Here is a 13,346-nt window from a genome sequence, read left to right as displayed (position 1 = left end):
CTGGTATTAAGTAGCTGAAAGAGCTGGGCAGCCTGTATGTAACTATTGCGAGGATTTCAATGATATCCCTGTCAGAAAGCTTCATTTTTAAATCCCTTTAATAATAATAATCAGCCACACAGTAAACCTTGCTATCAGAAAGGGTTTTTAATATCAAATCCATGAGCTACATATAATAAATAAAGGGAACTTCCACCAGTTTTGCTTGCATGAGCAGTGAGTGGCTGCACAGCAACGATGTGAAAGCCAGCTGTCAGTCACTTGAGTAGATATGACACGAGGCAGTTTTAAGGAGCTGGTTTATATTATTAACCAGGTACTTAAATTTCATCAATCTTACATTTCCAGAACTTCCCATTTGCAAGTGCAGTAAAATCCTCTGCCAGCGTTCCATATAGTTTGTGGTCCTCCAAGCAAAACTAATAACACATTTAATTCTATTGGCTATCATTAACTAGAACATCCTTTATTAACGGCAACAATATCTGCTTCACCTTTATTTATTTGTCCATTCAATTAAAGTTTTATTTCTTTTATCTTTACATTTTTATGTGGCCTTTACCAGGGATTGGTGAGCAGTGGTGACCTTGTTTGTCCGGTTAAAAAAAACTACAGGCAGGCTTTAAGACCTAAAGTTTAATTTTAGCTTTGAAGGGTCTCAGTCATCCAGGACTTTGTAATTATTATTATTTTTTTTTCTTTCCCCTTTGTCTGCACATGCTGTCAAAGGTCAACGCTGCAAGAAGTAATTACGGGTCCTTGTAATTCGACTAAAGTTATATTTTACCTTTCAGTCAAGAGGCCTTTTTTATTTCTAAAATTGACTAATTGGGTGTCCAGGATTAATGTAGACTATGCTGATGGTCTGGTAGTGGGGTTTCTAAAGATACCATAGTCATAGATGTCCATTAAAAAAAAAAGTACTAGGCTTAAAAACGAAGGCTAAAACTCGCGGCGAGTTGCTGCCGCTGTCTGGGGTCATGCCCTCCCAAAACAAATTTGTGAAAATGATGCTATATGCATATGGTGGCATTTGGTGCATTATGTTAGTGTAGTGTCTATTTTGTAGCACTTGTCTTAGCAAGATGTATTTTTTCACCTAGTTTTTGTTTGCGAGAAGTTGAAATCTGGTATCAATGATAATGATGACAAATATTTGAGCATCATTATCAGTTTACCTCTTTCCAGTTGAAAATGTACCCACTTATAGTATACCAGTAGTATGGGCACTTGGTCTCTTAGTAGTCCTCTGTAGAATGCTCTCTGGCACTGTAACATATCTGCATGATTAACATATTTTTTGTGTGGTTTGCTTGTAGTTGGTTTTGGTAATATATTTAGTTGCATCAATGCACATTAATATTCATAATATATGTAACAAAAGCACCATTAAATTCATGATATATCTTGCATACAACCTTACATTTGTGATTTTCGTAACCTAGTACCCTGGACGCAGGGCTTTTAATTCAGGATTCATGATGATATTGATCATGAATGTTTTAAAAAAAATTACATATTCAATTCCATAGAGCAGGAATAAAAACCTCTTCAAAATTAACTTTTTTTAAATTTGGTCTGTTAATTATTCTTACCAGCGACTCTTTTGTTTGTTGAATCTTTCTTAAAGATATTGTTTATTTAATTTAGTTGAAATCAGTAATGTTGTGAATGTTAAGATTTATTTTATTATTTGGGAAATGTTTTGAGAGAATGATTGTTTTCCTTCAGTTGCAGCCGCCAGATATTTGTTTCAACCAGCAGAGGGTAACTCAGTGTTTGGTTGGGATGCAGCTATTCTTGCAGTGAAGAAGATATGCTATGCATTAGCAGACAGAGCTAATAGAAAAACGTGTCTTTTACAGATATTCCCGTAATATTACAGATAATCTTTTGGTGCTAAAGGGGTAAGGAATCATTTATAAACATGTTTAAGAGTAGAAGACGGTCAGAAAGAGAGTAGTTGGCGATTCTGCCCGCCACCTACACTTCTGGACATCCATAGTACTTTAGTATTGGTTGATTCTGATTTTAATAGGTGCAGCACTAATGGGAGACTACAGTCCAGGAGCAGCACTTGGTTGTGATATAAAGGAAAGCACTCCAGATCTGATAAATCTGACTTTTCATCAGGAGTTTAGCCCAAAGAGTCAGTTCAATTAAATAGGATGGACATTCCCTATTTGGAAGAATGGTTACATATGGTTGGCCATTTTCAGCTAGGTCTTGTTGCTCTGTTCACATTCATGTTTACTACTTTACTGCTCACATTTATGTATTTTCTCCACAGTTTTATAATGAATGGCAGTACAAGAGAATAAAAGCTACACCTTGGCCACAACAGTTCTTATGGATATAATGGCTTATATTTGTGTTTCAGCTGTTGAGCAGTGTTTATCTTTTGAGAATGCTCTTTGTTAGGAAACATTTTAAGACCCCAAATAATGAAGTTCAGCCAAGCAAAACAGCCAGGGATGACACTGATTGGTCCATGTCTGGTAGTCCAATGATTGTAGTTTATATTTCTGATGGTTCACAGATATTTAAGAAACTCACAAATTACAAATTTGAACAAATCCTTCACAAAGACGGCACACATAAAAAAAGGAATTTTCCTAAACGTTTCTTAGGAAATAAATAAGAGAAAAATCCACATTCTAGTTGATACCTGGTTGCAAAAATCTTAGACTTGCCTGGTAATATGGCATTCCTTAGAGACAGAATAATCCTGACTGTTAGTTTTTACAATGTCATTTCCCCCTTTCCAGCAATGCCTAAAGAAGTGCTTGGAAAAAGCAAAACATATGGCATGATGGATCACCAGAGGGATAATGCTGTACTGTTGTACATCTCTGAAGTAGCCTTTGTCCACTTCTGCTTTAGAGATTGTATTACAATCAAATTTCTTCCTTAGTCAAGAATATGAATGTGCTACTAAATGTAACTATATGGAGTACTTGCGATTCGTATATACTTTCATTTTTAAATACAAGAATTGGCTTTTGAATTTACTGTGGAATGATTTTAAAATTTATTAGAGGAAATTAAATGGTATTTATTCCCTTTCTTTTGCTGGCTCATAGGGATTTGTTAGTGTAGATCTTGATGGCACCCCTTTCGATCGAAACTTTAATATGTCGAACAGTTTCCCCTTCACCAAGATTGTAGTTCAACGTTTCAGACCAGGGAAGATGGGTGTCCACTGAGACATGTATAGTAAGGATCCATCACTCTACTGTAATAAGAGACTGAAAGCCCAGATTTATGTGGCTTTCACATTCAGTAGATGGAATGACTTTAGGGGAGAAGGAAGCTTGAAAACAAAATTGTACCAGAATAGATGGACGGAATGCAACAAAGAATGCATTATTAATACGGTGGCAGAGGTTTTCTGTATTCCGTTCATTTTATAGGAGCATATGCCTCAAAGTGAAAGTCTGAAGGAATAACAGCGAGTGCTTTCATGGCTTAGAGGTCTACAAGGCAGTATTATTTACATGCTCAACCACATTCTCATGATTACCCAGCCCTCAGAAGGAATCATGTTTGAAGTTGGGGTGAGCCAAGAATTTTCCATTTGCATTTTGGGAGGGCTTGGGTTTATTTATTTATTTTTTCATTTTACATCAACATATACCGGTACTCTCTCATAGCCACTTCTTTTTTCAAAAGAAAAAAAAAAAGTCATCCGCACAGCTCTGAAAGGTTTGGTGTTTGAGCTCAAAAGAGGCCCTGTACCTTTATGTTTACTGCACAGCGCCTGGCCAGAGTCAGACCCCCACTGCTGGATGAATGGAACTTTTTCTGCTCTCAGAACCAACTTCAACTAGCTACTATGAGTTCTGTGAATTTGCCTGCTTGCCTCTTTATGTGGGATGAGAGGCTTTAACATGAGGATGATACAACACTAGTGTAATATATCTAGGAATGGTGTGTAGTGTCCTGTCTCTAAATTATAGCTGTGTCTATTTTGGACCACTGGAATGCTGAGTGAGGCTGCAGCAGTAGGGTGAACTTAGGAGAACTGATTGTAACATGATTGTGGAGAGGTGAAGTGAGGATGTTCAAGTTCACAGCCAAACTTTTGACTTCTACTACCTACTATCAGGGCATATTCCTACAAGAAGAAAAAAAAATGTACATTGTAAATATGATAATATACTATCAATAAATATGTTTAGCTTGAACAACCAATAATAATCCTGCAACATCTGTCATTATGATTTGTGGGTGACAAAAATATATCACTGTATAGTTCTGATTGGTGAAGAAAATGTATTTTTTTGTGGTTAAGTGTTCACAATAAAACCATCATTAGATGACTTTTCTGTAAAACATCACAACATTCTTTTTTAATTAAAGGGTACCTTGCTGTACTAGTTGTGTTTCTAACATAATGTGTGTTTAATGTGTTACCAATAAACAAATTATGTGCACAATTATTTAAAAAAACTCCAAAACTCACATATTTGCCATGCATTTTTTGCACTATTTTAAACCTTGAATTATAATCCATGGGAGAGCAGCCTTGTTCGGCCAAATGTAACGTCAAGTAGTTGATTCCGGTGCAGTGTTTACATTGGCTCCTACCTGATTTCTTTGACTTTTCTTTTTGTTAACGTTTTTGTCGTGCTTTTCTCCACATTTTCTTTAATATTGGTGTATTTATTAATACAATAAGAGCTACTTTTGACTTGTCTGGAGTTGTCAATATGAGCTCTTGTTGTGCATGGGAGCAGCCACAACTGGTCGTTAGCTGGACTGTTTACATCCAAGGCGCGGTGGAGATCGCACTGCGCTACAGGAGTAAGTAGGATAGAAAGTGCATTTACCATTGGACGGGTCTGGGAAGCCACTGAAACAGTTTAGAGGAGGACAGTAGCTGTAGATAGAGGTAACGGCAGCACCAATACAACAAACTGTTGTCCGTACAAGCATTTAAGGTGAGCAAAATGGGGGCAATCATATATACCGGACTACTACTTTCTTCTTCTACAAGAAATTTGAAAGAAAGTTACCTGAACATTACGTCTGATATTATATATGATCTTTTTATAGTGCTTGCAATTAAAGCTTACTGCAGGTACCCTTTAACCAGATTCATTACATTCTTTGATGTATCTCAAATTACGCTGTTACCCCTTCGGCAAATGCATGGAAACATTCTGCGGATAATGTGAAACAGGCAGTCATAATTGTGGAGGAACATAATTGCCTGGAGCCTGTGAATCATTACTGCACCTGCTTGGCTGTTTCTTTTAGGGGGGTGCTTACACTCACTGCTCCCTTAATTAGGTAGACCTGGCTGTACAGCCTTGAAACAACATTTTATATCTACAACTGTCAATATTCTTTGTGTCTAGATTCAACAATATAATGTTGAACCTTAGAGGTTTTAAGTCCATTTTGACATGTGACTGAGCTGCTGTACAATTGTTGGGTGTAAATCCAGTATGGTAAATTACCTTTTCCTAGGTTCTCTTTAAGATTGATTTCTGGTTCAGAAGATGGGTAAAACATCGGCACGATGACGAGATGGTTAGCAACAAAGCTTCTTGTGTTCTAAGACGCTTCAGTTGTTTAAAGAAAAATAACCTTGCACAATCAGTTGGCGCAAAACTGTGACTTTAGAAAGCAAAGTTTTTAAATCCTTAAATTGGCAATTTTTGGGGAATCTGCAAACTCTGGTTTCTGTTTGAACTGGGGTCTTGCATAAGGTGTTGGTTTGTGTTCTGTGCTTTGTTTTAACTGAGTGTTACAGTTGCTTTTGCCTTTCTAAGATCTCCAAATCTGTAGGATTCCCTGATCTTAAACATCAACAAGGTCTTTTTTTTTGTGCAGAGAACAGGCACTCACGGGATATCATTCCTTAAAAAACCTTGTGTAAATGTGTAAACCTTAGAGAGATATGTCTCTGTAGATCAACAGCTACTGAAATACTTTGACCAGCTCATCCATCACAAACAATCCTACCCTGTTCCAAGGCAATTCAATTTTCCTTCTGCCACATGGTTTGGTTTACACTCAGTAGTTTATGTTGACATTGCCAACGTTCTAAATTACAGCGTAAGATGTAATGTGATTTGCTGGTTTATTTATTAAAAAATCTTAAAAATTGACATACACAACTGTCTAGACCCTAGGTTCCCGAAGTGGGGTACGGTTACCCCCAGGGATGCACAAATTCTCATAGGGGGTTCATGAATAGAAATTAAAAATAGACCAGCAGTCTGGAGCCTCCATGCATTGCCACAAGTTACACATTAGCCTCCAGTGCATCCGAAAAGTAGTCAGTGTTCACTTTTTCCACATCTTGTTATGTCACAGCCTTATTCAAGGCTACACAAAATACCACATAATGACAACGTGAAAAAGTCTTTATTTAGATTTTTGCTAATTTGTGAAAAAAGTTGGGAACAACTGGTCCAGATGTCTCTTTGTTATGTATGTGATCATCCTGATCACTGTTGTGGGATGCTTGAACCTGTCTTTTATTTTTGTCAGGAAAACATTTGAAAACGTTTTCCTCGGATAACAAAGCAACCCCTATTAAAAATGGACATTACTTAGATAATCAACCATATTGACACTTAACTGTTCTTAAAAACAAAGTAATGTATGCATGTACAACATGTTCAGATCGTGATTTCTAGATTTCATTTTTCCACTTGATTCTGCTGACATTTATGTTCTGAAAAAACAAATTTTCTTGTAAAAAAAAAAAATAGCATTTTGTTGTTTGATTAATCTAAAAAAAACATTGAATGAATAATTTATCCTTATCCATTTATACGTTATTTTTCACTTGGCTAAACCAACTTTGTATTCTAGTTTTGCTACAAAAATATTGTCTCTCTATCATGTCAATATTTTTGGGTACCGTATATCATCAGTTTTAAAAGGGAACATTTTACCCTTTGACTTTTGAAACAATCAAAACATTTGTTATTTAGTTTTAAATTAATCTTAAGATATGTTTGGCATTGAGACAAATGAAATTGAAAGAATGGATAAAAACTTTATTTTAACAACAAAGTAAAATACATGAAATGATAGTAAAGGTTGCTACAGAATGAAACATTCTTAACGTGATAGTTATCAAAAGAAGATGAATATACTGTATGGACATTACCTTTCCACACTAGGGTTGTGTAATAGGTGACATTTTTCCTTGTATTGTTTATTGTAGCCAGTGTCACCAGGATCACAGCTGTCTGATATATTCATGGAACTTTGACCATGTGACCAAAATGAACTTGAAATCCTGCGCTGGCAACATGTAGCTCATCCTCAGTGAAGGTAAATAAATCACCTCGGGGCCTTTAGTTAGCAAGAGGTAGTAAAAAACGGGCTTAGCAGCTGTGCTGTGCTATATGTGAGAATTTAATGGCGTTAACCTGTGATTGCAGCCTCGACTAACGGAACAGGTGACGGCTTAATGGTTAAACGCGACCATTTTGTTTTTATTAATGCTTTTATCCATAATGTCTCTTTACAAGTTTAATGAGGGAAACCATATTACAGCTTAATTGATCCAAAAAGGTAATTAATTAGCATTTATTCCTTTAGACTGAAGCTAAATAAGATGGATGTTTGTTTTTTTATGTTTTTTTTTCTTAAAAATAATTGTTTATACCGAATAAAAAAAGTATTAAGTAATAGTAAAAGTAATAAATGAAACAGCCTACTTCAAAGTGCCCAAAATCACCTGATGGTTTTTTAACCATGTAGCTTTTCTTTACTTCTGCAAGCACAAAGTGCATCGAAACATTATTTCTTGTACTGCCTAAATAATTTAGCTGTTGTCAGACATTTGCTGAGAACAGCTGATTTAGCATCATGGCAATGAATGCCTTTATTACAGAGGAGGGAGGTAATTAGATTCACAAATCAGCAGTGGCCCCTGGTTTATAGTGGCCCTGGTTTTTATGAGTTATGTTTAAGACCCTGGTACACGTTTTGTCCCCCAGCGAGGGTGTTCTGCACAGTAATGAGAAGTTGGTGAATGAGACTAAGGCTGCTTTCACAGAGGGAAAGCCCTGGACTCAAGCCCAATGGGTGGAAAACAGCTGATCATTTCAACAAGTTGATTTGGCTCAGTTTGCATTCACAAGGCACTTTTGGATTCCCATCATACTGACAGGAAAACCCTGTCATTCACAAAAGCTGCTTGTTTTTGGTCCGTGACTCCCTCACTCTCTGCTCAGTCTCCCAGCTGTTGTTAAAGCCATGGTGTTTTCATCCCACTAAACATGTTAAAACTAAGTTATTTATTTGTGTTTCTTCAAACATCCACACATGCCTTCCTCCCTTCGATGCTTAATGTCTGCATATGTGTTTTTTTTTTTTTTTTTACTGTCTGTCAGCTCTATATATCAGAGCTGGGAAATTTACTTAACCTGCAGCATGATTGCTGTTTTCATCTGTAGTAGAATTTGATTCTCTGATGCACTCTAGACTTCAGTTTAGGGCCGGGACAACAAGTCGATGCAAAAAATACGTTGACCCAAAATATGCGCGCCGATGCGTCGTCCGACCAAAACAAAGATGGCGACGCCGGAGAATAACTAACTCCGAGTTTAAAAGTGCAAAGCAGTGAAGACGCACTCGTTTGTCAAAGGTAGCTGTTCCCTGTAACCCTCGTCCTTTATCCCGGGTGTGACCGGACGGCAGCGCGTCAACGCAACAAGGAGGAAACACCCGCTGTGACATCAGCGACAGCAGCAGCGCACACACACACTAACACACTGTTCTTAAAACAAAAGGAAAGTTTATTTTTTGTTGGAAAAGCACTTTCTGTATTAGCATTTGGAATTTTGAGTTTAAGAAACATGTGAGTGGCAGAGTGTACTTTGAGTAGTTGTTATTTTCATGTGAATGAAGAATTAAAAGATGCACTTTTTTCAGTAAGCTAGGCCTATGTGTTTTCAACATAAATCTTAAATTCTGTTGGTTGAGGAAGGACGACAGACTGCGGCTCCCACTGCCATTTTATTTTTTTTATTGAATGCTACCTCTGACTCTGAATTAGTTTGTACTTTTATATTCTTGAACTTTATTTTGGAATTTTGAGTTGAATAGCAATAAACATATATTGAAATGTTAAGGAATTCATGTTTTTTTTTTTCTTCATTTTAGATGTAAATCAACATGTATAAATAACTTGTCAGTTCATGGGGAGATAATCGATAATCAAATCGGATCGAACTGGAAAAGTGAATCGTTAGATTAATCGATCCATCGAAAAAATAATCGCTAGATTAATCAAATAAATTTTTATCCCAGCCCTACTTCAGTTGTATGTTCACGTTGTCAGGGTTCTCTCCAGCTCTGTAATTTTGCTCCCCTACACAGTGGTGGCATCCCCTATGCTCTGTTTCGACCAGTGAAGGGGTTTTTTCTGTTGTTTTTGTCCTTTTTTAATCAGTACCGTCATTATAATTGTTGCACACCTGGACTTCCAGGGGTGCCCGTGTTGTTTCAACTCTCTTTTTTTAATCTGCATAATCGAGAAACGCGTACATGTCCATAACAGTCCCAATATTACTGCGGGTTCCAAGTAATACTTAGAAAAACGCGTCTACGAATCAGTCTTTTGAATTATTTCTTGTTTATACAGTGTCTGTGAGTATTTATTAGTGGATGACCTATACCAAGCATTAGTTACTCTAACTCCATTCATCATGACAATTCATCAATTTAATTGGAATTCATGTATGGCAGTAACAAAGATAAGGAAAAAAAAAAAAAGCTTTACTTCACAAAATTAAGCTGTTCTCTCCTACAACACTGGCACCGTGTGATTCCCCTACGCTGTGAAATTCCTGATGAGAACCCTGATTGTGCAAAAATAAAGTGGACTTTTCTGGGGCAATGAAACCTAGAGCAGTTAAGCCTAGCTAGGATTCACCAGGATCTCCACATGTACACATTAAGCAAACTAAAGTGTGCATTTCAGTTTCAACACTTTCTATTAGCTCAATGAGTATGCAGCCTATGCTTAGAAAAACAATGTAATTGCATGTGATGATAAAGTACTGCTATTGTTACTCAGACTGGGTGGGAGGAACAGAACATCTTTGTCCTGCCCCTTCCTTACTGAGCTGAAACGCACTGCAGGTTTTCACTCATGCTTCCCATCTGGATTCAAGAAGCCAGATCGATATGAAGATTAATTATTGTGTCCATGTGGAGGACTGCACCAACTATGTACCTGCGTTTTTCAGGCCTCCAGCCAGGGCCTGAATGCTTCCCTTTCCGATGAGCACTGTGCTTCACCTTGTTAGTGTGCTCTTTAGACCGAAGCTGTGCTAAAACAAAAATTGGCCTGGGCTCCAGGGGGTAACGTGCTGAGGAGGCTTAGTGCAGGACAGATCAGCATCACCAACTGGGAAATCACGGCTCAGACAGTAAGTTCACTTAGCAGTTAAGAGATCTTATTTGATTTTATCTATATTTGAAAAGCTGTAATAGTAATTCAATTGAATTATTATTATTAACTCCCTCTGTTTATTCCCCCCCTGCACACAATAACTCTGGAATAACCCTCTCGAACTGAACTCACGTTTATACCAGCCACTTTATGCAGCATCAGACTGCTCTGCACTACTGTAATATATTCAATTTATATTTATTTTCATATTCATATCTGCACTCTCACTGTAAATATTGTAAATACTTGTTGTGTTGTTATTGTCCTGTCTTTATAATTCATTTATTTGTTTGTAAATGTATGGGGCGGAGAGGATAGTAATTTCGAAATTCTACATGTCTTGTGCATGTAGTGGATTTGACAATAAAGCTGACTTTGACTTTTTTTTATCTATAAATGCATATGAATTTGTAAAATTGGACCTCTTAATAAGGCTGTGTATGGCTTTCATTTACTAAACTAAGTGCAATTTGTCTTTTTTTGGGTTTTGATGCGCATTGTGTTTCTTGGGTTCATGTATTTTTAAGTTTAGGCCGGAATTGCCATAGCAAAAAAAAAACAAACAGGCCTGTAGTAGTGTGGTAAATGTTTTTTGTTAACGATACGTGGAAGTCATCAGCAAAAGTCGCCACATGAATATATCATTCTCATTAAAATCCAAGTATGGTTTAGACAATCAAAGCTGCTGTTAATGAATTGATTATTAATATATTTGTTTGTTTATAAAAATTTCTCCAATATGTCAAGAAATGACTGAAACACTTAAGCAAGCCGCACACAAAGTGGATTCCTGGGAAGTGCACTGCAGATCTTTCTCCCTCTCCAGGTCCTGGACCAGGTTTCTGCACACAGAGAGGAAAGGTACTGTTTAGATTTTATTTCAGCTGGTATTCCATGTAATTTCTACCAGCAGTTTTCTGGTACCACTGCTGTTTTCGTGCAGCCTATGGTTGTTTCAGCTCGTAAGAAGTCCATCACTTTCATTTTGTTTTACGTTGTTATGGTCCAAGATAAGTAGTATCCAAATTAATTGGTGACTGACTATTGACTGTGTGTGATAAAATTATGTTTATGTTTACAAAATAATTATACAGCTGTTGTAAGGGCAGTATAAACATTATATATTTTCTCTGTTTTAATACATGGCGATACCACACACAGAAGCCAATCACAAGAAACGAGGGGCACCAGTAGATACATAACACCAACTCTGGTTCCTTTTAATCAGATATCTTCAGTTGTTTGTCATAAGCGTTGTGTTCCAACATCGCAAACAGGCAGGATCAGCCCAGAAATATATAAATAAATACATTTCATGGCCTGGAACGCTCAAGACTTGATCTGGAACCAATAAATCATATCTGCTGACATCGCACACAGAGCAGACTGGGGCATAGTTTATTTATTTATTTTTTAAGGACAAAAGATCTGTCTGGTTCGCTTTGCGTGGCGTTCTTTACTTTGGTTACTGATTTTTGATCGTGTGCCATTTAAATTTTTACTGCATTAAAGCTATTTATTTATTAAATGCCATTAATGGATGTAATTCTTTTTCAAAGATTATTAGTTAACCATGACAACGATATGTATTTTTGAACATTGTGTACAGAAAAAACTTTTTTTGACAAGCATTATAAACTTTATTTTTTTTACAGAGAAAAGAAAGCATGAATGGTTATTTCCCATTCGTAGAACGTCACCCTATCACATTCATCCTGGAGGAAAAAGAAATCACTTTATTTGTTCTAGATGTCAGAGTTAAGGCACTTTTCTCCACTTGCCAGTTCACACACACAATCCTATTTTCAAATCACTGCTGGAATGAAGTTGTCAGCAGTAACAAATGTGAGAAAAGCTGATAGTGTATATTTTCTCGTACCGGCTGTTGCACTTGTGCTGCCTGCGTAAACACGTTTGCTTTAAGGGTTGAGGAAAAATGCACAGCATTCACTGTAAAATGTTGCATTCATATCGGCTTTCGCTGAGTATTAGCAGGACATTCTGCATTTCCATTGTTTGCTTGTTTATTCCATTTTTTACGAGAAAGATTCAAATGTGAATTGAGATCAAAACTAAGCCTGAAGGCATGTAAAACGTATCTGTTCTCATTGTCACAAGTAAATCTTTTTATTTATATCACCACCTGCCAGCAAGATGAGGCTGGTGTCAAATTACAGGCACCTCTCTGTGTAGAATTTAATGTAGTTGGTAGGTTTAAGCAGCAGTTGTTTCACAATCTTGGTTCTTATCTCATTTATGCATTAGGAATGTGTCAATATTGTGTCTGTTTTTTGTTTTTTTTTTGGGGGGGTGGGACTTTAAAATGTTAATTAGATTAACTAATTCCAAGAAAACGCGTTAGAAAAATGTTAAGCATTTCATCACAGTTTGCTTCATAAACAGCGCAGAACTGTTAGTCATTGCACGTTTTTTCCGGTACGCCGATAACATTGCTGCACACGTGATGTCAGAGCTCGGCTAAAGGCTGACAAAATGGAGGCTGGTTGGGCCAATGGAAGGACATTTTTATTTCAAGAAACAACCTGACGGTAGCATTGATAAAAGTGTGGTTCTGTGCAAACTGTGCAAAAAAGAGTTTGCATACCACCAAAGAAATTCAACTCTCCGGTACCATCTCAATGCGCTAGCAGCTCCAGTACAAGTACAAACAAGAGGTGTTTGCAGCCCAAACTCGACTTTTTTTATGTAGCTTTCTGGCTTTTTGCCAAGAGAATTGTTGACATTACTGATCTTGCACTAAAGCATCCAGTATTTTTCAATTTATTAAGTTATTTCTTTTTGACATCTTCGGCCTGTAACACTCGCTTCTTTTTTGCTTCTTCTCTAATTACTTATTCCATTAATAATGCTGCCACTGTAGTCCTTAGTTTGTCTGCTCATACGAATGATGAAT

General features: G+C 36.9%; 1 protein-coding gene across 4 annotated transcripts in view; it reads left to right on the top strand.

Annotated features, from left to right (window-relative positions):
- Positions 1-13,346, top strand: part of enox2 (ecto-NOX disulfide-thiol exchanger 2) — a 240,171-nt gene that overhangs the window by 61,250 nt on the left and 165,575 nt on the right. For 2 of the 4 annotated variants that reach the window (XM_028460201.1, XM_028460203.1), the window contains one exon: positions 11,180-11,293. The exons of the other annotated variants lie outside the window; for them this stretch is intronic. In XM_028460201.1, coding sequence (XP_028316002.1) covers positions 11,180-11,293 — 114 coding nt within the window. The remainder of the gene's footprint in view (positions 1-11,179; positions 11,294-13,346) is intronic. 4 annotated transcript variants of the gene reach the window in all.

The sequence above is a fragment of the Gouania willdenowi genome, chromosome 10 (genome assembly GCF_900634775.1).
Source record: "Gouania willdenowi chromosome 10, fGouWil2.1, whole genome shotgun sequence".
Lineage (NCBI taxonomy): Eukaryota > Metazoa > Chordata > Actinopteri > Blenniiformes > Gobiesocidae > Gouania > Gouania willdenowi.
The sequence above is the reverse complement of the archived record's forward strand: the minus strand, read 5'-3'. Positions and strand labels throughout refer to the sequence as shown.